Source organism: Manis pentadactyla, chromosome 17 (assembly GCF_030020395.1).
Source record: "Manis pentadactyla isolate mManPen7 chromosome 17, mManPen7.hap1, whole genome shotgun sequence".
Taxonomy (NCBI): domain Eukaryota; kingdom Metazoa; phylum Chordata; class Mammalia; order Pholidota; family Manidae; genus Manis; species Manis pentadactyla.
In genome coordinates, this window is record NC_080035.1 from 52,826,188 (window position 1) to 52,850,791 (window position 24,604).

General features: G+C 42.4%; 1 protein-coding gene across 8 annotated transcripts in view; it reads right to left on the reverse strand.

The window, feature by feature from the left end:
• DZIP1 (DAZ interacting zinc finger protein 1) overlaps window positions 1–24,604 on the reverse strand; it is a 55,821-nt gene that overhangs the window by 21,555 nt on the left and 9,662 nt on the right. For 5 of the 8 annotated variants that reach the window (XR_005026521.2, XR_005026520.2, XM_036893957.2 and 2 more), the window contains exons 7-14: window positions 21,850–21,974; window positions 19,585–19,746; window positions 16,268–16,405; window positions 9,097–9,237; window positions 8,598–8,646; window positions 7,359–7,415; window positions 5,508–5,564; window positions 527–586 (exon numbers count right to left, since the gene is read on the reverse strand). Coding sequence is in view for 6 of the 8 variants with exons in the window: in XM_036893957.2 (XP_036749852.2) it covers window positions 527–586; window positions 5,508–5,564; window positions 7,359–7,415; window positions 8,598–8,646; window positions 9,097–9,237; window positions 16,268–16,405; window positions 19,585–19,746; window positions 21,850–21,974 (789 nt within the window). In the remaining 2 variants the exon portion in view is untranslated. The remainder of the gene's footprint in view (window positions 1–526; window positions 587–5,507; window positions 5,565–7,358; window positions 7,416–8,597; window positions 8,647–9,096; window positions 9,238–16,267; window positions 16,406–19,584; window positions 19,747–21,849; window positions 21,975–24,604) is intronic. The other 3 variants (XM_036893956.2, XM_036893960.2, XM_036893961.2) reach the window with 3 other exon arrangements.

Consider the following 24,604-nt stretch of genomic DNA (forward strand, 5'->3'; position numbering starts at 1 on the left):
TCTCTTTCCAAACCTTTAACAGCTCCCAAGTTGCACCATAAAGATATTCTGCACATAAATATTCCACATTCAGAGGTTAAATATTATGTTTTCCTTGCTATTAAAAATAGTTTTTAAAATGGGCACTTTACCCATTCAATTTCACAGATTCAGGGGTATGAGAAACAAGTACTGTGATATGAATATTTTTGTAGCACCTGGCATACAGCACATGTGTGTTGACTTATGTGATCAGAGAATATCTGCACTGACATAAAGACTTATGGTTTTTTTCAAGTTCTCTGATGTAAGGTATTTCTTATTCATATGCTTAGAATACAGTAAAGCAGGGAAAAAATGTAACAGCACATTAGAGAATAAAATGACAGAATGCCACATATAGGTTGAAAATGTAATCCAAACCTAAACGTCTTCCCTCATTTGGATACAGTACAATAAAAACTGCAGAATCATATTTTCAAGGCTTAGGTTTTGGCATCTAAATGTAATATATGCAGGTATAAACCCTGACGGCGCCCTCTGTTACCTTTTTCTTCCTCTGAAAGTTCTTCTATTGGTTCCAGTATGTGTGATGAGAATGCCTGCTCTATTAATGAGGAAAAAGAAGAAGAGTACAAACAGGACAACAGCAAAGTAAAATCAGTTTCCTTTCAAACAGTGTTGAAATATATAGTTCCACAGTTTTAATCATGCCTAAAAGAGCAAAAATTTACTGAGAAAAATATACTGAAGCAGTCAGTTAAAGCTGGTCACTTTCTCATGGCATCTTCTCTTTCATGTATTTTCCATTAACTCAACTCTCAGGAAATTATATTTCAAATATTAAGTTATAGTTTTTACTCATCAACCTCATGCTTGCAATAAACCTTCTTCATTTATCCCTAAGAACACTTTCCTTATAAAATACTCTGATCAGGTGGCTAAAAAGAAAATGAATGAAAATATTTCAATTCCCGAAGAAAAATGTAAATAATGCCCAAGGCTCTGGGATTCCATGTCTGCTAGCCCCAGGTTCCCCAAGGGGTAATGCAAGGATGGTAAAGGGCAAGGACAGGTGGCCCTAGGGTCAGCGGTGGGATGACGCATTCTTACAGACTTCCACATCCCTAAAGCCTGGTTCAAGACCTAGATCTGCTGCTGGAGAGCCCAGGGCAAGGCTGGGTCCAGTGACAGATGAAGACAGGCTTTCCCCAAACCCAGCCCAGAACAGTGACCAGGGAAGATGAGGCTTCTAGGTACTTCCCAGGAAGGTTACTGTGCTTACACAGGGAAACCCCCTAGCACCATGGATAAAGCCACACATGCTCCTATCAGCAGAGGGGCAATTCCTTTCATGGGGAAGGTCAGGTTTTGGCTGAAGCTCTAACCTCGGCAGTCAGAATTAGACATGGCATGAAATGCAAGCGGAAGTCTGGCATAGGAGGGGCAAGGGTCACTCATCTTCAGCTTGGAGACTGACACAGGCCACCTCCCCGCAGAGCTCCTCAGCTGCCCCCACGGGCCAGAGGGAATTTCACTTTCCCATCAGACCTCAGAGTGGGTGACTGGTGAGGATGACAAGAGCCAAGAGTCACTGAGGGCTCACCGGACACATCTAAGTGCTTTGCAGACACTATTTCAGATTTTCTATTTCCTACTTTGAAGGTCGGGCTTTTAACTTACAGGGTATTTCTGGTACCTATTTTAGGCATATATAAATACACATATGTACACACATACACACACACAGGTATACAGATAAAATAAAAAATACTTTCTATTTAGCTATATATAAACAGGTTCTTATAGCTTGTTCAGTGACCTAGTCAACATATATAAATATAACTTTGACTGTATGGAAGAAATGCCCTTTCAACTACTTTCAAATGAACTTTCAGAACACAGCCCATTAGTAAATAGGAGTCCATTTTAATTCTGAACATGAACATGGTCCTGCATTTAATTCCATCCATGTTCTACAACTACTGAACACAAAAATGTGCTTTCAAAGTTTTTATTCAGCATCAAAAATTTAATTTTATAAATTATAACTATGTAATGATGGATATTAACTAGACTGTGATAAGCATTTCACAACGTACACAAATACCAAATCATTATGTTGTACACCTGAAACTAACATATTATGTCAACTACATTTTAAAAATATTTTTAAATGTAAAAATAACGTTATACCAATTGAATATTTTACTAGTTTGAACTGCTGAAAATAGATTTTAGCAGAATGGCTAAGTTGTTTTTTAAAGTCACATGGTTTATATTTTATGAAAATGACAAAAATGCAGTTATGAGGAAAAGTTCTATAATATGTCATAAAATCACCATGTGCATATTTATTATCATTATATTATACAGATAATCCTATGATTTATTTCTCTTGAGTCAAGATAAATTGTCAAAATTCTGACTTTTCCTGCTGTGGTGCAGAGGGCAGCGTTCTGAGGGAGAGATCCCTGAACCCAGGCTCCTACAGTAACAGCCGAGGAGGTGAGGTCGGTCAGACCCCAGTTCCCAAAACAAGCAGGCTGATGTCCCAAGCGGGGAGGGGAGGGCCTGCCATTCGAATGCTTCCCAAGGTCCAGGTCCATCCTCCAAAAGTCCCAGTTCCTGTCCTGAGCTGATAGTTACATGGTGAGTGTCTCCCCTCTGAACTTGCTGGAGGCTTCCAGAAAAACCCTGTCAGTCTCCTACCAGTACCTCCAGAAGAGAAACTTCCAGCCCCTTTTCCACTGGCTGACCTTGCTGGACTTCCTCATCCCTACCCCACTGAACATTTAGCCAGTACTTGCTCAGTGGCTCCAGCTCCCAAGTCCTGCCTCCCCTGATCCTTAGCACAGGCCTCCATTACTAGTCTCCCCATTTGGCAGGCAAGGAAACCTAAGCCCATCTTTCATGAGTCAACTATGATTCCAGACTGTCCACTTCTAGAGTCCAGGCTCTTAGCCACGAAACCATAATGCTTCCCCACTGGTGCTAGCTGAGTTTGTCTTCTGACTTCTCTAAATGGGTCCGCCGTCCAGTACCTGAGATCACGCGTTCTGACCTTCCTCCGCAGCCTTGCCCCCGAGGATCTGCCCAGCCTTACCACCAATTCCTCTGAGCAGCTGTTAAGATTCACTCCCTCTTGCTTCAACACTACAACTCCGATTTCTAGGTGGGGAATCTTATCTAGACTATTGCTAGCCTCCCCACCTGGTCTCCCCAGCTCTGATTCTTTGAATACACTCTTTCTGGTTAAGCTCTCCAATCTGGCTATGAACAGCCCTAAAAAACATTCAGCAGCAACACAATGCTGGAGGAAGGGCCCCCAACAGCTAGAGCCCTGCACTCAGCGGCAGCCGTGGACAGTGACCCAACTCTCTCCACAAATCTCTCTGCTCTATGCTCAGCCAAACAATCCATCTGCACCATTAATTCACATCTAGTGCTTTCCCGCTACTTTTTTGCTGGGTCTGAGCTGGGAGCAGCCTACACCCCTGTCTCCTTCCTGGGCCAGCGCACATCGGGTAACTGGTTGCCTCAATCCAGGAAAACCCCAAAATGCCCATCCCAGCTCTCAAGTCCCTGGTGAGATCTGCTGAGGCCTCCACTGCAGCTGCACCCGGTTCAATGTCCCCTTCTGCCCATCCTGCTTCTCTCGCAGAGCAGCTGTCTGCGAGCACTGCCCAGCAAACAGGCCGCCGGCAAACCCGTCTCAGAGTCTGCTTCTCCAGAAACCCAACCTAAGACGGTGCATAAGCATGACATTTTTCATGGAAAAGAACCTCATCAAGCTGTGAAATGATGGTACAAAAGGAAAGACAGAGAAGCAATCAGCTAATTAATATTATGCCGTACGTGACTAGCCCTCCCTGGCCCCCTACCACAGCTGGGGCCATGGCCATGGCTGGGGTTTGGGAGCAGGAACGTGGGCCCAGCCAAGCTTCTTCCTTGTTTCTGCCCTTTGAGATGCTCACAAATCAGGTCTGATCCCAATCCGAGGGCTGGAGGCCCTCTGCCAGGTCTGGCTGGCATTTAAAGCCGCATTTCAATCCCAGCAGATGTCAGCAAGGGGGCATGGCTGATTTGTGAAGCCCTGGTCCCGTCAGGGGAAGGTCCACAGGGAACACAGTGCTTTAGAACTGACAGATTTGTCAGGACTCTTGAATGAACACCGGCAAGCTGAACATACGTGCTGTATGAGTCCTTTACCAGGCACCAAAAACGTGAAAAAACAAAACGTGGACCTCCTTTACTGTCAAACAGAAAGGCCTCCAATAACACAGTAGGAAGAAGAGACAAACAAACTAAAACACACTGTTGAAGTACAAGAGAAGCGGCCAGCAACACCTTATAAAAACCAAGCCTCAGAGAGGACACAACAGATTTTGGACCTGACATATAAATAGTAGGAGAATAACTGCCAGAGATAATTATCTTGTATATCAACATTGAAGTAAATTTACTTCAGTCCTACATTCATTTCTCTCTGTTGCTGGTCTGAAGGAAGGAAACCTGTGTGTCCTGAACACTTGGAAATAACATCTAGCATGTGGAGGATGTATGCATGACATATTGTAAACACATGCTCATGGGATCTGATCCACCTGAAATAATCTTAGGAAAAAGAAATAAAGGGAAATAAACACTTCAGTGAGTCAGTCAATGAGCAAAAGGCATGATTATGGGCCAAAATATGGGCCAAAAATATGGGCCGCAATATTTATGTAGACAAAACAGCTGACTCAACTACCATGGATTTAAGGCTAACTAAATGGCTGAAAAGAAAAGTGGGATGAAGGAATCATTAAGTTTCCAGAAGCCTCTGTAGGTAAGGCAGGAAATAGATGGAGGTCCACCACCCATTCTAATTCATTGAATATGTGACTGTAAGAAAACAACATATTAGAAAACGTCCTATAAAAACTGCAAGCACCTTAATAGTATAAAAATAAAATATGGCTACAAATAATCACCCTGTCTACTGGATCATGTAATAACAATTATCACCCTTGCAGCCCGGCTCAAGAGCTAAATCCTGGTAGCGATTTCATCCAGTGGCTCCTACTTTTTTCCTTTAGTTTCCATGCCTTGTCTTTTATAGATTTTCCCAACCAATCGCTGAAACTGTTTGTTTAAAAAAGGTGATTGCTGCAACACTGAAAGTTATAAAAACAACCACACATGCCCTGTGGCTTGGGCTGCTTGGCTGGTCTAGTAGAAACTCACCCTTTCATCCAATACCTACTACTTCCCACCAGAAATCAGCATCAAAAACACCCCTCAAAGTTAGAAGTCTCTATTCATGAGTCCAACAACATATTCACATTTTGCTTCATAACTTTGGAAGGTAGGTTCAGTTCATGACACTGTTCCATATGGAGACTACAGTTTTATTAACTGTTTTGTAGTCACTACAGTGTTTTCGGGTTTGCATCATCACCCCTGCAGAAGCCCTTTCAGTTAATAAGTTATCTAACTCTGGGCGGAAAGAGCACATAAAATGCTGAGGCTCTGCTGAAACTTACCATGCGCCATTGGTAGACTTGATTTGGCCTCCAAAGTCTGAGGGGCTGTGGCATTCGCTGCAACAGCATAAAAAGAAAAACCTCATAGGCTTCCGTCATTAAAGCAGAAGCATCTGAACACGATGCTGACCAAATACTCAAACTAGTCAAGATACATACAGACTGAAGGCACAAATGCTTTGAATGACAAAGATAATACCAACTGACCTAAAGCAATTTTTAGTAACAGCTTTATTGAAATATAATTCATACCTTTTATATACACAGTTCAGGGGGGTTTAGTATATTCATGGAGTTGTGCAACCTTACTATCTAATTTCAGAACACTTGCATCACAGATGACTCCCCACTCCTCCCTTCCCCAGCCCTTGGCGGCCACCGACCTACTTCCTGTACCTATGGGTTTACCTGTTCCGGACATTTTATGTAAAGGGACTCATACAGTATGTGGTCCTTTGTAACTGCCTTCTTTCATTTAGTGTCTTGTTTTTGAAGTTCATCCATGTTGTAGCATATGTCAGCATCAGCATTTAGTTTTATGGCCAAATGACATTCCATGGTATGGACAAGCCACATTTTATGCATCTATTCACTAGGTGATGGACATACAGTCGTTTCCACTTTTGGCTATTATAAATAATGCTGCTCTGAACACTCATGGACAATAGAACCATTTAAAAAAAATCCCATCACTGGGCTGGAAGACACTGTGAGAGTTACTAACTCAGCCACAGTGTTCAGAGGAGTACACTGGATTCAAGTAATGCTAAATACTTGAATACAACTTTGTGAATACAACTTTAAAATATCTTCAGAAAATTAGATTCCATGGCCTCCCTTCCACGAGGTCCCTCTCTGGACTATCTACTTGTCTGTTAGTTTGCTGATTCTTTCCCTAGTTCATTAGGAAATTTAATTCTAATCCGACTCCATGAAATACTGGCTACAAACCTCAGTATGTCCATACCTTTTTGTTTGTACAATGGCTACCAGTCAAAGTGTTCAACTCCAAACTGTGAATAAATTGCTAACAATACTGGAAACACAACCGTCAAACCCATTTGCCATTTTCACAATCTAGATCAAGGTTTGGGAACTATATAGCCCATGAGACATACCAGCCCACCTCCTGTTTTTGTAAATACTGCTCCAATCTTGTGTCAAGTAAATTAAAGTATAAGCAATAATAATTTAGTGCCTTAAGCTTTCTATCATCCTCTGAATATATTTCACAACATCTAAGTAGAGCTTCTTTCTTGCCTCCCAGTCACCTGCTTCTTTACTTCCTCCGCCCTTCTACTTTCCTGAATGGAAAAAAAAATATTTCAACTATTTAAGCTATTATTAAGAAAACAAGCTGTCCATTTCAAAACTGTGCAAATGATGTCTTTTTGGATTATAACCAAATCCTGCTAACTCCAGGAGGTTCCCGTGGTCAGCGGAGCTCAAGTGAGTGACTGACAGAGCATCAGTTCAAAGCTTGCATCACTGAGAGTCTAAGTGATGCCGAGACGTGGCGGCCGCCACAGTCACATCGTTATACACCATTACCTCAGGAAACTGAAAAGAACAACCTGCAGCAATGCTGAAGAATGTTTAGTTGTCCCTTCAATAGGCACACCAAAAAATAACAGGTGTGGCTAACCAAAAACACTACCAAATCACACGGATATTCAGAGTCTTGGGTTTGGGAAGTAGGTCAAAGCCAGGAATCAAAATAGATCATTACGTAATCTCCAAACACACTGGTTTTCAAAAACAAAAGTCATTAAATATATTAAACAGAAATTATAAATCAGTTTAGCACTTTAAAAATGTCTCTAGAACCCTGACCCTATTATAGAAACTTACTGGGCACAGCTGGGGCTGTTGGCTTTGATTCAAAAGTTTGCCAGGTTAAAGGATTCCCTGAAAGAACAGAAAAAACTTTAATTAATAACAAAATCTTAAGCTATGGGTTATATTTTGCCAGTGCTTATCCTAATCCTTGTCCTTCAGAAAGCAATAAACAAAGCTTGTCAACATACAGTGACTCACCCAATAAAGATGTTTAACATAAATCCTTACAAAGCCAATTTTTTCCTAAAATTACTTTTCAGTCAAGTATTTATGCTACCTAAGTAATCAAACAGGTATCCTCATTACCTGAATGTCACTATTCAAAGAGAAGTTACAGGAAACCATGGCCCTTCCCAATCCTTTATCTCAAAAAACAAATGGGAAGCAAGCATTTAGGTCACTGCATTTCCCATGGACCCCAGACACAAGGAGGAAGCCCAGCTCTTACATCTATTACCAATCACTGGTTGGCATCCCGCAAGCAGACCAAGATCGCTTAACAATCTAAATTTTGCAGGAACTATAAGATTCGGACCACTCAGGAGAAGACCAGGCAGAAGGCAAGCTTTCTGCCTGACTGTGAGACCCTGCATTTCTGGCTCCCAATTCCCCTTCTAGACTAGCTCTTGACTGACACAAAGACGGGCGGCTATCACGGCTATAGTCAGTAGCCTCTGTTTGTCCTCACTATGCTTAGAACAAATCTTTGATGCCCAATAACCTCAAGTAAGAATAATGAAGCAGGCCTCTATGGTACTTTGGAGGAGTTGACTTTAGTATCAGTAACAACAGCTAATACTAGTCAGTGTTTAACAGGTGCCTTTTACACATGTTCACCATTTAATCCTGGTAACTGGCCTGTGATGCAGGTACTGTTAATATTCCAACTTTAGAGCTGAGGAAACTGAGGCAGAGACTCAGAGCTACAAAGAGATGGGAGTCGGGCCTAGTCTGTCTCCAGACCTTGTGCTTTCAATCTAACTCCGCCTTATCGTACTTCAGTCCAGAGGTATGGTTATTGAGAACGTGCTGTGTGCATAACAATGTTCTGTTAAAAAAAATATAGGAGACTGTTCAGGTTATTTTAAATTCTTCAACTTTCTGAGTTGTGGTAACAGGTCTCTCCAGTTAAAATGCCTAGAGGAAGACATCTTAGCACGATAAGCCTCCACGGCCCCGCACTCTTGTGCTGCCCAGCTTGCAGTGAGGGAGCCCCGCTAAACCTCCAGCAAGAGACCCTGGTCCACTTACCTTTGGGCTCACTGACGCTGTTTGATGGTTTCCTGGTAAACTCTTTAATCTGCAAAGAAAAATACTCTTCTTGTGATACATGTTTGCAAGTGGCTAGGGACATACTAGACAATGAATAGACACTGTACTTACTGCATTAGGCTTTTCACTAAATCCTCCAACGACACAGGACGCACGGACTTCAAAGACATGGAGGCAAAAGTTTTATAAACGCAGCATTTATATGCAGCTGCTTCTCAAAGTAATTACCTAAAGAAATTCTTCTCCACCTTCAAATTTATTCTGAATTCTATCAGAATAAATCTGCTTGCTCTACGGTATTTTAAAATACCTATTTAAAAACTATTGTACCGGATTTACTTTTACAAACAGTCAGAGAGAGAAAAATATACCATCTCCTCTATCATACCCAACTTATAAATGCTCTAAAATAAAAACACATTCTTCAATCAACTGTATTGCTTAAAGAAAAACAGCACCAACAAATAGCCAAAAATACCTGCTGTCTCTGCGTGATAATCAATTCATTCTGCTCCTGGAGCCTCTGCCCAAGCTCTTCTATCCTTTTCTTGTAGAAAACATTACTGGCATTTAGGTCATCTATCATTGAGGTTCGAAGTTTCTCTGTATGCAACAGGAACTGGGAAAAAAAATTAAGAAAGGCTTCCATCTGGAAAGTGCATGTAAAATGTCTTCCTTCTGCAGTGTGTATGTACATGCCCTGCCTTCTTTGCTGGCCTTATATTATATGTGCACATCACATCAGTCAATACATATTTGATCAGTGTGTACCAAGGCCCTGGCTATATAAGGGGCTTCATCTCTGTTCCCAAGGAGCTCATGACCCAAGACACAGAAGACGGAGAAGGTAAACAGCTGAGTGAACTCAGCACATTACGTGAAACAAGGTGGGGATGAGCAATGACAAAGGATCAAGGCTTCTCCCACAGAGCGTCTCTGGACCCACACAGTCCTGACCTTCAGACGTCCACATGTGTCATCCTGGCTGGGGGGGTTAGGGGGGCACTCCCTTGGCAAGAGAGCCCATCTTAATTATTTTCATATGTCCAGCAACTAGCACAATCTTTGGCCAATAGCAAGCTCTCAATGAATACTTCCTGAGAAAAGGAAGGCGGAAGAGGGAAAGAGAGGGGGAGAAGGAAGGAAGGAAGGGAAGGAAAGAAAGGAGGGGGGGTGTCTCAAGACGGAAAGGTCCAAACATTCACAGATAAATTCATCTTGAGAGACTTAATTTCAGGGAGATCATAAACTGGATGAAAGGAATTCAAGAAGAGTTTGTTTCCAATAATTTAGGAAAGATTCTTAAAGCAATCTCAGTAGTTGCTTAAACAAGAGTACCACAAAAACCGTAGTAACTGGAGCTAAGGACATTCCACATCTACAGCCTGGAAATGGAGACAGGCAGAGGGGGAGGGTGGTTAAAACTGCCTGAGAGGAGAATAAAGCGCGTCTATGCAGCATTTCCTGACCTGCTCGGTTTTACAGCCAACACTCACTGTGTGCTAGAGGCTGTGCTAAGTGTTCATCTTATTGACTCCACACCACAAGCTTACGGATACGTGTTTTGACCCCACTGTACAGATAAGGAAACTCAAGTCTAGAGGGATAAAGCAGACGGCCCAAACTCCGCCAGCTGGAGGGGGAAGGGCCCTGACTTGAACTGCCATGTCTGGTTTCAACGTCGACGCTCTCTGATTTAGAGTCTATGTATAATTAATAATGTAATGCTTGCACACAATTAAGCAGCCCCCAGGACTTTGAGAAATAAATCACATCAAAAAATAACAGTGATGTGCCTATTAGAATGGTCAAAACCCAGAGCACTGACTACATGAGATGCCGGTGAGGAGACAGGGCGGCAGAACCTCTCGTCCATTGCTGCTGGGCATGCAACTCAGTACAGCCACTCTGGAACAGTGCAGCAGTTTCTTACAAAACTAAACATACTCTTCCCACCTGGACCAGCCATAGTACTCCTTGGCATTTACCCAGAGTTGCTAAGACACTGAAAACTTCAGTGCACACAAAAACCTGCACATGGATGTTTACAGCAGCTTTATTCATAGCTGCCAAAGTATGAAAGCAGCCAAGGTGTCCTTCAGTAAGTAATGGATAAATAAACTGTGGTCCTTCCAGACACCGGAATACTATTCAGCATTAAAAAGAAATGCGCTATCCAGCCATGAGAAGGTTTGGCGGAACCTTAAATGCATATTGCTGAGTGAAAGACGCCAACCTGAAAAGGCTACATCCTATGATTTCAACTGTATGACATTCCAGAAAAGGCAAAACCAGGGAGACAGTAAAAAAAAAAAAAAAAAAAAATCAGGGGCCGGGAGAGGGAGGGGTGAACAGGTAGAGCGCAAGAGGACTTTTAGGGCGGTGACTATATTCCACACGACACTTGAGTGGTGGAAACATGTCAGATGTTTGTCCAAACCCATGCCACCAAGAGCAAACCCTGATGTGAACTATGGACTCTGGGTGATAACACATCAGTGTAGGTTCAGCAGTTGTAACAAGGGTACCACGGTGGGGCAGGAACGGTAAGGGGGTGCTATGCACACAGGGGGAGGCAGCGGGTATTTGGGAGCTTTGTACTTTCTGCTCAATGTTGCTGTGAACCTAAAACTCCTCTAAAAAATAACCTATTTACATTAAAAAAGGAATAGCAACAACAAAAAATTAATGCTCTCAATCAATACACCTGAAGGGTCTTCCCTCTGAAGTGCTCTGTGCTCAGTGAGGCAGGATGAACACTGGGTTGGACCAAGTTAAAAAGGCTTCCTGAATGAGAACTAAAAGACCCTTTCACATCCCAGTGGACACTAAGATTCTCCACCCAGGAGGACACTGTCAACAATCTCCCCTACAGCCTCACCGCTGGAAGGGTGCTCCCCAAAGCAGTCTGGGCAACACTGAGCTGGAAAATAAAAGAAGGACCCCAAGAAGGAATGGGACATGGAAAAATGAAGGGAATACAATAGTCTAAGCAAGAAATACACAGAAATCAGTTCAAAAAGTCTGTGGCCCTTGAGCCCACTGCTGTGTCCTTCTCCCATTTCAAGCACTCTGCTTTTTTCTCCCCGTCCATGTCCTGATCCTCCTCTTTGGTTGTGTGACTGCTCTACAACCACCCAGGCTCTGAAGAGTCTTCTGTCGGGTCGAAAGGGCACGCTGTCGTGTATCTGTGACTCTTTTTGAACTTGCACCAATGTCATTAAAAAAAAAAGAAAAAAAAAAAAGGCTGCCAAGAACCTAGGTAAAGCAATAAAAAGTTGGCAATCGCAGCTTCCCTTCAACAGAGAATCACAATACGTGCATTGTAGGAAGAGTAGGCACCAATCATGTGGAATAATTACCAGTTAGGTCTCGGGCAGAGATGACTAACTCTGGTTGAATTCACCTCCCTGTTAAGGTTTAAGAGAAATGGAGAAGCAAGCAGTTTCCGAACAAGCCAAACCAACAGACAAGGGAACAGCGTAGCCTAGTGGTGGCACAGAAAACTCTACGCTCCCAGTGGGGGGCGGGGGCAAGGCACCTCCCTCAGAACCCGGGCAGGTCTCGCTTCCTTTCTCCCAAACCATCAACAGTCTTGCCCTCTCTCCTGACCTGCACTGGCCTTGTACCACACTCTGCACCGTACACTCTATTATAGCCAGAAGGCCACAGGAACCCCCACAACTGCCTGGAACGTAAGAGGCTTTTATTTAAAGGAGCAAGAATGAAAGGTCAGTCCCTCTTAATAAGGAAGTCTGAATTCTGTCCCTAAACAGAAATGCTGTAAGATTCTTTTTTTTTTTTTTTTTTTTTTTATTGAAGGGTAGTTGACAACAGCATTGCATTACATTAGTTTCAGGTGTACAACACAGCGACTCAACATTTATATACATGATATTTCTAGGTACCAGGTATCACCATACCAAGTTGTTACAATATTTTGACTATATTCCTTATGCTATACATTACATCCCGGTTACTTATTTATTTTACAATTGGAAGTGTGTTTATATATATATATATATATATATATATATTGTGAGGGCATCTCTCATATTTATTGATCAAATAGTTGTTAACCACAACAAATCTCTGTATAGGGGGGTCAATACTCAATGCACAATCATTAATCCACCCCAAGCCCAATTTTCGTCAGTCTCCAATCTTCTGATGCATAACGAACAAATTCTTACATGGAGTACAAATTCTGTAAGATTCTTAAAGAGGAAGAATAGAACTTCCAGTTCTAAGAGCAGTGGTTCAAATCATGGATCGAAAACAGAAATCATGTGGGGCTTTGGTGTTTTGTTTTGTTTTCCAAAATAAACGTCTCAAGACTTACCTGCTGAATCAGGATCTCAGGAAGTGGAGCTGGGTGTGTGCATTTTAGAAAAGAGCCTCAGGTCATCCTGAAGTGTGTCTCTGGTTGGGAACTACTACCTCGGAGCCTCTCAAGAGAAAGCTAGAACGTTCTTATAGAAAAGCAACCCCCCTCTAAGCCGTCATTGCCTAGTATCCTCCGGAGCTGCCTCAGTGCCCAGAATGTGACAGATGAGCAAGGCAGCGAGGTGGACAAGCATGGCCCAGAGGTGAAGAGGGCCTGGACACCCCACTCATACCGACAGACAGCTCTCAACCCTGCTCTTCTGATCCCTACAACCAGGCTTTCTCCATCCATAAAAGCAAGGTTGAAATCCCCTTACTGGCTACCCAGTGGTTTCTAGGTTCACAGCAAATATTTAATGAGTGAGAGCCACATTTTAGGCACATTTTTGGATGTAAGGAATACAAAAGAGAGCATAATAGACACAGCCCTTTCCTCACAGGGCTGGTGATCTGGCTAGAGAGACAGACAGGAAACAAGTAAAATATCACAAAAACTACTTAAAAGAGTAATCAGAGTTATATTTGTGAAGTGATGAGAATAACAGAGGGGACTGCTTACTTAGAGGGAGTGGTCGCAGGTGACTTGCACAGCAAGGCCAGACGAGGGTGTGGTAGGCAAATTCTAAAATGGCCCTCGAGTTCGCATCCCGGCAGAGCCTGTGACCCCCACAAACTCATACGCTGAAGCCCTAATCCCCAGTATGATGCTACAGGAAGGTGGGACCTTTGGGAGGTGATTAGACTTAGACAAGATCAGGAGGCTGGGGTCCTCATGACGGGATCAGTGCCCTTGTGTGAAACCTTCTTTCTCTCCCTACCGTGGTGGACAGAGAGAGAAGGCAGCCATCTCCCCACCCAGAACTCAACTGGCCAGCACCGGACTGAGGGACGTCCCAGCCTCCAGAACCCTGAGAAGGAAACATCTGTTGCTGCGGCTGCCCACTCTGCAGTATTTGTTACAGCAGCCTGGGCAGACTGAGACACAGGTTGGGTAATCTTCAAACCATCCGAATACAGCAACGGTGAAGGGTCCTGACAGATGTAACTAAATTTCCTAAATTGCTGACTTTGTGTTAACAGGAAGGGAGATATTCCTGCACAGGCCTGTCTTATTCAGGAGGGCCCCTTAACAGAAGTTCCAGGTCCTTCTTGAAGGGGGAGAATGAAAGCAGGAGACAGTCTCCTGCTGGCCTTGGAGAGGTCAACAGCCCGCCTGAGGGCTACGGACCTGAGGGTCTTGCTCCCACAGTTCACTGCACAGAACTGCACGCTGCCAACAACGTGAACAGGCCTGAGCCCCAGATGGGAACACAGCCCGGCTGACGCGCTGGATGCAGAGCAAAGGACCCAGCCAAGCTGCTCCTGGACTCCCATCCCATGGAAACTGTGAGACAAGGAATTTGTGGTAATTTGCAACACAGCACAGAAAATGAATACAGAGGGGAGGGAGCCAGCCATGTGAACAGCAAAGGGAAGGACTTCCTGATGTAGGAACAGAGAAAGGCTGGCATGTTCTACAAATTACCAGAAGGCCATTGTACTCAGAAAGAGTAGGTTTAGAGAGAGAGGGTCAGGATGAGGAAGTCAGATCATTTTATCTGCTCCACGGAGGGCAAATTAGGAAAGAGGGAGGTTGGATTTGGGAGACAAGTTATGGGGCCTTTTCAGAAACGGGGGCTTGGAGAAGGGCGGAAGCAATGGAGGAGGTACCTACGGATCCAAGCTGTCTATTTGGTAAAACTGTAGCAGGCATTTTTTAGTATATAATCAAAAATGTTTAGACACGTTTGCACTTGGTTTTAATCTTATACTCTAAGGCAGGGGGCCAGCAAATACTTTCTGTTAAGGGGCTAACAGTATTTTAGGCTCTGGGGGCCAAGAGACTCAGTCACTACTATTAGTAGTAGAACAGTCATAGATAGTCTGTAAATGAATGGGTATGGCTGTGTTCCAATTAAATGTAATTTTCAAAAACAGGTGCTTGTTCACAAACCTGAGGAGCTAAAAGGAACACGAAGGTTTCTGAGTCCATGGCTTCTGAAATGACAACAGCTCACAGGAAGGAAACATGAAATTTAAGTGGAGCCTTAAGATTTTCTAACTGGGTGCTTCAATTTCTGAGACCAGCTTATTGGGAGCAACTGCCAACAGTTCAGTTCGGGACACAATTCCTGGTCCCCTACTAAGTGCAGGCACCTTGCTGGGCAGCCCCTGGCAGGCTAGGAGAGAAGTGAGAAGCAGGCCCTGCCCGGTACAGGAGGAAAGTGGACACGATAGAGTTTCCCTGTAATTGTATGTGATTGGGTCCTGCTTGGGCAACTTACAGAAATGCAATAACCCAGAGGAGAACCCTCTAGAAGAGGTGCTGCCCCAGCTGACTGAGTCAGCCCCAAGTCCTGAAAAGTGGGAGTGCTGCAAAGAGTAATAGCAGAACACAGAATGCCATGTTCTGGGGACCACAGCCATCTGGGAGCATGAAGGGAAAGTCAAGGATGGTGGGGGATGACACAGGGTCCGAAGTCTCAGGGACTTCAAATGCTGGTTAAGGATTCTAGACTCTGCTCTGAAGCTGTTAAAGGATGATAGACAGGACACTGACAGGGTCAGCCTGGCTGCAATGTAGAATGTGGATTTGGGGGAGGGAGGTAAGATGTGAGAAGCAAAGCAGGAAGTAGTGGCAATATCTGTTTTCAAAAACACACTTCTTAAAATGACATTTTTTTAAAAATACTGAATTCATAAGCTTTCATCTATTTTTGTGTCCTGGGGAAAAAACAATGTTCCCCTAAACTGTTGTGACGAAATAACCAGGATGACGATTATGCCAATCATGAAGGTTCACTTCCAAGTGACTGTAATTGTGTTTGATAAATAAAGATCACCACTTCCCAATGGACCTGTATATGTAAGCTCTAAAAATAAAGTTTATGCTTCAAAATGCCTTCCTATGCCTTTTGAAACTGTGACCTACATCTGAAATATGAAAGATAAGTACTAAGGTAATAGCAAGTAATTCAAATAGATATCGTGTTAGGGAAAATAAACAGCTTTGCCAACTGTTCTGTATCCACATCTACAGTCAATCAACAAGCACCTAATGAACACCTATTCTGAGTTATACATGCATTAGGAGACAAAAAAAGAACTAGTCACCTTCATGGTCGCTGAAACAGACAAACATCTTTAGTTCTATAGATAACACTTGCTATAAATTCACTAAGAAAATCAGACCTCCACTGCACTTCTCGCCCACCTTTACATACCTGACTATCAAGACGTTGCATCGCATTCTGGAAATCGTGAGGATACTGAGGACCTTCTTCTTTAAAATCATGTGCATCTTCTAATGTGCCTATGTTAGATTTGATGTGCATATTGGACTTCCGGACTTCTGACAATTCCTATAAAATAAAATGCAAAAATCACTGGTACAAGTACTTTTGTTAGACTGAAATAGAGAATAACGTTGAGCGTGTAGCCATGTTTTAAATCTGATGATGCTGCAGACCCTTATTTGCTTCTTTTTCTCCTGCCTAGTGGTTTTCCTGATTTCTGCTGCTTTCTAACACAATGTGTACAGGGTGAATAAGGGAAAGAAAAAACATAACTTTCTAATTTTAGGGAATGGGTCTCAAGAAATTTATCAGACACATAACAGTTGCCAGAAACAGAGGAACTGTGGGCAGCTATTTCTCAAAATAATTTCGTGATGAAGTACCATCCAGGGATCGTATCAGTGAACCCATTCGGGACAGGACATGTCAATCTTGCCCTTTGCTTGTCATGTTATTCCCAAAGTTGTGAGGGTAAAAACCCTCAGAAAACCACAGAAGGTAATACATTAGTTCCAAAAACATAAGGGTGGGAAGCATATTTCCCTGTAAGTCCCAATAGCAACTTTCTTTTGCCAAGAGTAGAAATGGAGGGAGATAACTTTTCAGTAGAGAAACCTGCTCACCTGGCTGGGGTAGTGTTCAGCCAGGTGATCAGGGTCAACATAAGCAGTCATAAATCATGAGGAGAGTGTGTACCCTTGAGATAATGTGATGAAAACCGCACTTTCTCTCTGAGGTCTTCTTCCCCCAAACCCCTAAGCCCAGTCTAGCCATGACAAGACTATCAGATAAACTCCAATGGTGGGGCATCTACAATACTCCTCAAAATTGCCCAGGTCATCAAAAACAAGTCAGAAAAGTTGTCACAGACAAAAAGAGCTTAAGGACACATGATGACTAAATGTCACGTGGTGTCCTAGACAGGATTCTGGAGCAAAAAGAGAACATTAGGTAAAAGCTAAAGAAAGTGAAATAAAGTATGGGCTTGAATTAATACTAATATATTGATATTGTTCATTAATGGCAACAAATGTAGCATACTAATATGAGATGTCGGTAGTGTGGAAAAATTGTGTACAGGGTAGGAGAGGGGGTTTTATATGGAATTTTCTGCACTGTTTTGCTCAATATTTCTGTAAACTGAAAACTATTCTAAAAAATGCTCTATTATCAATACTAACTTGGAAAACCTCAATAGCTCAAAAGGGCAAACAACCTAAATGCCCATCGATTGACGAATGGACAAATTGGTATATCCACACAATGGAATATCACTCAGCAACAAAAAAAGAATTGAACACAGACACATATGACCGCATGGATAAGTCTTGAACACATTACACTAAAGTGAAAGGAGCCACTCACAAAGGGTCACATAGTGTATGAGTCAATTTACATGAAATGTCCAGAACAGGCCGATGCATAGAGACAGAAAGCAGATGCATAATCATAAAGGCTGGCGACCGGGATGGGGAGCGGATTCCAGCAGGTACAAGGTTTCTCCTTGGGGTGATGAAATGTTCTAAAAGGGCTGTGGGGACAGTTGCATTGCTCTGTGAACATACTAAAGACTACTGAATACTTTCAGTGGGTGAATTGTATGGTATGTGAACTATATCTCAACAGAGCAGTTTAAAAAGAATGGTTTTAGTAGTAGAAAAGTCCCAGGTAGGACAAAGTCCTATTCCACAATCATCCTAGGAACAGGGGCAGGGGACAAGACCAGAGAAGGAATTCTCAGGTGAAAGGACTGCAACCGGCAGCTTATCACAAGAAAGAAAATGCATGTGAACTCAATGGGAAAGACTTAAGAAGCTAGTTTTAAATTGGCTAGTATCAAATCTACAACTGTGGGTAATAGGGACTCCCACCTTCAGAAGGCACCACAGGTATGAGCTCCAAGAGGCCCCTGGAGTAGGGGTGGGAGAATAAGCTACCTAGGTAGGAGCTCTGATGCTTAGAAGGAAGAATGACAACCAAGGAGAGGTAATATGGGTGTAACTGAACCAACAGAAGTTGCCAGAAGGAAGCCCTACAGAAAAGACACAGCGAGCCATCAAGTTATTTCCCCTCAATTTTTTATTGGCAAATTACGACTCACAGAAAAGTTGAAATAATAGTATAATGAACACCCATTTCACCCTCATCAAGTGTTAATACTGTGCCACATTTGCTTTGTAAAAAAATATGACAGGGTTTGGCCAACGTCTTCTCTAAAAAGCCAGATAGTATTTCATCTTTGGGAGACATATAAGACCTGTCACAACCACTCAACTCTAAGGCCACTCAACTCTAAGAAAAAGAAATGATTTTCTTTTGACTTTCTTCAACCATTCAAAATGTAAAATCCTTTCTTAGCTCATGAGCCATACAAAAACAGGTGGTATGCCAGATTTAGTTCAGAGGTTGCAATCTATCATCCCCTATGCAAGAGTTCAAGGCATTTTAGAGAAGGATCTTGGCCATAAAAACTCTTATTTTAAAGCAGCCCTCTATTTTAGTTCGTAAAACGTGTTGGCCCCTGGAGGGAGCTCACAGATCCTCCCTTGCCTCCCCAGCTTCCCTTTCCCCGGGAGACTTGGCACTGAGTTGCCCACCTGCCCGCAGAGCTCTGACAATTCTTAGCTGGAAGACACAGGCCACTGTCTGAGGAAGGACTTCGCAGAGGATTAAGGTTCCAGCCAGCAAGGTCTACTATCCACGCGTGTAACCAGGGCACTCTGGACCAACGCTGCTCCCGTGGTGGGAGAGGGTCTCGTTTCGCCTCGTCAGGCTCCCTCAGACCCCTCGTCCTCTTCACCAGCCAGACCTGGTGTGAGCAAGGTGCCTGGCAAAGGTTTTCCCACTGTCTTCCTGGGTTAGCTTCCTTCTCCCACATTGGTGATGTGTCAGCCTTTCTGGAAAGTTCCAAAACTGAGGGAGGAGTTCATAGATTCTCGCTATTAAAACCTAGCCAGCTAAGTAAAGAAGCACCCTCTTCTACATCTGACCAAATGTACTGGAAGTACCAAGTGTTCTACACTGGGGGTTGGGGCCAAAGCTCCCCTTTCCAGGAAATGACTTTGCTGACTTGCTCTGTCTTCTGTATGACCTGAGGCCCCTCAAGACTGTCAGGGAAGAGGGGTATCTGGGCCAGCGCACAATAAAGGAACTTCTGGATCCTCTGGCCGTAATGCCATCCTAAGGCCACCTCTCAAAGCAGCGACTCTACCAATACTATAAGAACTTCTTGGTTTAATACTTACATATTCTAATGCTGAATTTTTGGAAGTTAATTCTTTCAACTCCTTCATGAATATTTGCTTGACTTTTTCCATTATATCAATTAATTTCTCCTTTTCTTCTTCTTTACATCTTTCAAATAACTTCCGAGATTCTTCCTCTTTTATTTTCTGCATTTCATATTCCTGAAATTATTTTAATATATGGCTTTAATAAAAGTTCTGATGTGAAGCAGATATGCAAAGTTTTAAATAAAGGGACATAGCTTCACCTCAAATGTGCCTGCTAGTTTTGCCTATTTCAGTTAGGCTTTCAATAACACTTCATACAGCAGCAATGTACACAGTGGTTTTTCCTAAAGCAAAGGTAGCACATGGCATCCTTTTGTCCTTAAATCCCTTAAAATACAAACATACAGGCCCAAATCTGAAGTATTCTGTGATCTGTGAACTTGTACAGTATATATGATAATGCATTAATATATAAAAATGTAAACATACTTTAAAAGTCTATTGACTAGAAGAATCTCTCTTGATACCATATGAACTGGGGTAGAGTAGCCCCATTTCACCCCCAAAAAATACAAGTTTGTACTTATATAAGCCAAAGTCAAGTTCTAGTTGATCGGCCTTTGATTTCTCTATAACCTCCAGTTTGTTTTTTGTTGTCATTTAATTGGGAACGTGGGTAACACTGTAAACAAACCCAACCTAACAAACGTACATAGAACACTGCACTCAACAAGAGCAGAATACACATCCTTGTTAAAATCACCTGTATGACCCCAGGATAGATGATATGTTAGGCTGTAAAATTTCTCAATACATTTGAAAAGATAGAAATCATACAAAGTATCTTCTCTAACTACACGAATGAAGCCAGAAATCAGTAACAGAAGGAAAACTAGAAAATTCAAAAATACATTAAAATCAAACAACATACTCTTAAACAACCAATGAGTCAAAGTAAAACTCACTAGGGAAATTAGAAAACACTGAGATGAATGAAAATTAAAACACAACATAATAAAAAAGGGAAGTAGCCAAATCAGTGCTCAGAGGGAAATTTGTAACTGTAAGTGCCTACATTGAAAAAGAAAGATCTCAAGAGACAAGGAAGGTTATTACATAATGATAAAGTGATCAGATATAAGAAGATACAAGAATTGTAAATGTTTTTGCATCCAACACTGGAGCACCAAAATATATAAGGCAAATACTACCAGAATGAAAAGGAGAAATAAAAAAGCAATACAGTAATAGCGAGGGAGTTCAATATTCCAGTCTCAACAATGGGCTGATCATCCAGACAATCAGTAAGGAAACACAGGTTTAGAACAACACTATCCACCGAATGGACCTAACAGACATGTACAGAACATGCTATCCAATAGCAGCAGAACACACATTCTTTGCAGCATACATGGAACATTCACCAGGATAAATCACGTGAGGATGCAGAACAAGTCTTAACAGATTCAAGAAGGCTGAAATTACATCTGACCACAACTGTATGAGCAAGAATTCAGTAGTAACAAGAAGAAAATTAGAAAATTTACAAGTTTGTGGAAATGAACATACTCCTGAACAACGAGCAGATGGAAAAAATCAAAAGGGAAATCACAAATACCTAGATATAAACAAATATGGAAACACAAACACAACATGCCAAAACTCACAGGATGCAGAACAAGCAGTTTTAAGAGGAAAGCTTATAGATAAAAATTCCAGCATTAAAAAAAAGGAAGCTCTCAAATAACCTAACATTACACCTCAAAGAACTAGAAAGAAGGAACAAACTAAACCCTAAATTAGCAAAAGGAAGGAAATAGTAAATATTAGAGCAGAAGTAAACGAAATAGAAAATTGGGATACAAAAGAAAAGATCAAAACTAAGAGTTTATTTTTGGAAAAGATAAATAGCTAGACAAACCAAGAAAAAAAAGAGGACTCAAAGTTATAAGTAAAAGAGGAGACATTACAACTGATAAAAACAGAATTACAAAGCATCATAAAAGCCTAGTATGAACAATTATATGCCAAGAAACCGGACAATCTAGAATGGATAAATCCCTAGAAACACACAATCTACCAAGACTGAATTAGGAAGAAACAAAATATGAACAAACCAGTAATAAGTAAGGAGACAGAATCAGTAATCAAAAACCTCCCTCCCAACAAGAAAATTCCAGAACCAGATGACCTTACTGGTAAATTCTAGCAAACACTTAAAAGGAATTAACACCAATCCTTCTCAATATGCCATTGTTTCAGAACTCAGTATCATACCTTAGACTGGACTGCACTGGCATGCTGCGCAGCCTCTAGCTGAGACTTGGTGAGCTGTAGCTGTTCCTTCAACATGTCCATCTCATTCTTGAGTTTAACAATCTGCACCTTTTTCTTATACTCTGTTGCAACAGAAATATCATGTTAAAATACCATCTCTTCTGAAGCCTGTCAGAAAACTTATGGGGTACAGTCTTACTGGTAAGACAAAGACAAAGGAAACTGCTCTTACTTGGGATATTATTCTTTCATGCCAGGTGAGACAATTTTGGCTTTTTAGTGTTTATTTGCAGCCCCTCATATTATTGAGTGCTGAATTCTTCTTAGAAGACTCTTTAGCCACTGTGTCGGATTATCCTACAGAGACAGTGTGAGAGCCCATTCAGGGAGCAATAATGGTGACAAAGAATAGTCCTGGGCTCTTCTTCGAGATGCCTGTCTCAATCAGAAAAAGGAAGTGACACCTTTCGCTGCTGGTACCACCATATTGAAATATCTATGGTCACCGTACTTCTGGCTCCTACCAAACTCTGCTGAGAACCTCATCAGTACTAAGGCAAGCAGAGGCTGGCATTCCAAATGCAAATTCAGGCCATAACCTATCCATGGGGCAAAAACGAGGTACTGAAAAGTTGTAAAAGGAAGCAACAAGTGAAAGGAAGAATAGTTATGTACATGTACTTACATGCAGATGTGCACATGACTGAATGGACATACATGTGTCTGTGAGTGTAGACATGAAAGGTATGGAAACCAAAGTAGAAAGTCAGAATCTCAAAGATGACCTGAAGAAATAATACTTATTTCAGAGCCTGAAATACTCTCTGAAATGAGTATGAGATAGAATAAGATACTGAAACAGAAGAGAAAGAAAGTCAGTTTCACACTGAAGAATGGTAGATTCATTAAAATATTTCATCTTTCCAATTTCTCCAATACATTGCTAAATTCTATCAGTGGTTCATGACTTACAAATGAAATTTTATGCTGTTCACACTGTTTATACAAGGCTTAGCTATTTCCTAAATAAATCTGTTTATCTGAAATAGGTAGGCATGGAAACCGAATAGCCCAAAAAGGAGGGGAAAGAAAGCAATGAGTAACAAGCTAGAAGTACCCACACGCAGACACCGCAAACGTTTAGGATCATCATGAGAGGTTCTGTGGGTTACTGTTTTGTGAGCAATCTGCAGAATCTTTGATCTGCTCATGGAGGAATAGACCTTGTATTCTTGGCTTTCAAGAACATTTAAATAATAGGAAACCTGGTTCCTTGGAAAGCCACAGAACCCCTGCCTTCTCCTGCTTCTTCAATTTCCCCCTCCTTACACCGGTTAATTCACATCAACACTCAAACACATCTTAGTATCTCCCACATCACACAAAACAAAAACGTTCCCTTGGTCTCACATTTCCCTCCAGACAATGCCTGTCTCTGCTTTCCTTCCCAGCAAATGTTATTGAAATATATATCTGTCATTAACATGACCTCTTTGCCTGACTCTCAGCCCATCTTACTCCATTTGGGCTTCTGGCCCCAGCAATCTCCTGAAGCTGCTATGTCAAGGGTACCAGCAGCCATTGTGAAAACAATGGTCAATTCTCAGTCTTCATCTTCTGTGCAGCAGGAACATTTGATATAGCTCACCCTGCCTCCTTGTTGAAACACTTATTTCCCTTGGTTTCCATGACAACACACTTGCCAGATTTCCCTCCTGCCTCCATAACTGCTATTTCTCACTCTCTTCCTGAGCTCCTGATGCTGGGAAAGCCTTAGGGGCAGCCCTCAGCCATCTTCTCTCTCTAGATGATCTCATCCAGTCCAGGTTTATATAAACCCCAGTCGAAATCTCTAGCCTGGGCTTCTCCCTTGATGTCCAGATCTCCAGCATCTCCCCTTGCGTGGCCACTGTGTGTGTGACCTCAGCTTACCCATGACCAAGACAAAATGCCTTCCTCCGTCAGTGGGCTTCCCGGGCTTCCCACTCTTATGTTCCCCATCTCAGCAAACATCGCCGCCGTTCACCCACACATCCAGGACAAAACCCAGGATTGTCTTTGCTTCATTCACCTCTTGCTCTCAAACTCAGTCACATCTCTGTGGGCTCTGTGCCTAGAATACATCCTCTCTTCCTTCGCTTCTCCCATCTTCCCATTTTCCCTGGCACCATCCTGTCCTGCTGCCGTTTTCTCTCACTATGCTATTCTTACAGTCTACTCACTCTTCCACCTGCTTTCAACATTGCCCCTTGTCTGTTCTCCACAGCTGTTATCCAGCAGCTGGTGGGGTCGTTTTAAGGTACAAATTAGATTGTCTTTCTCCCCTACTTAAAATCCTCTAGTGGCTTCCTAATACACTGAAGAAAACACCCACATTTCTGGCCCCTTTTCTCCAACATCACCACACACCGCTGCCTCACTCACTGTACTCTACCAACCTTCTAGCAGCATCTCAAACACACTGTCCTGCTTCCCTGTCACACACTTTATAGTCAGAATTGCCCTTGTCTGAGATATTCATTTTGCAGGTGTTCTCAAGGGTGGAGCCTCCTCATCATTCTGGTGTCTGGTCCAATATTGCCTCTTAAGGGAAGACTTTGCTGACTTCCTCCCATCCCTTCTCCTGTTGCTATTTTCTTCACTGCATTCACCACCATTTGAAAAGAAACACTCATTTATTTCCTTAAGTGTGTCTCCTCCACCCATTCCATTAGCATGCAAGACCTTAGAGAGCAGGACTTTGTGTCGCTTATGG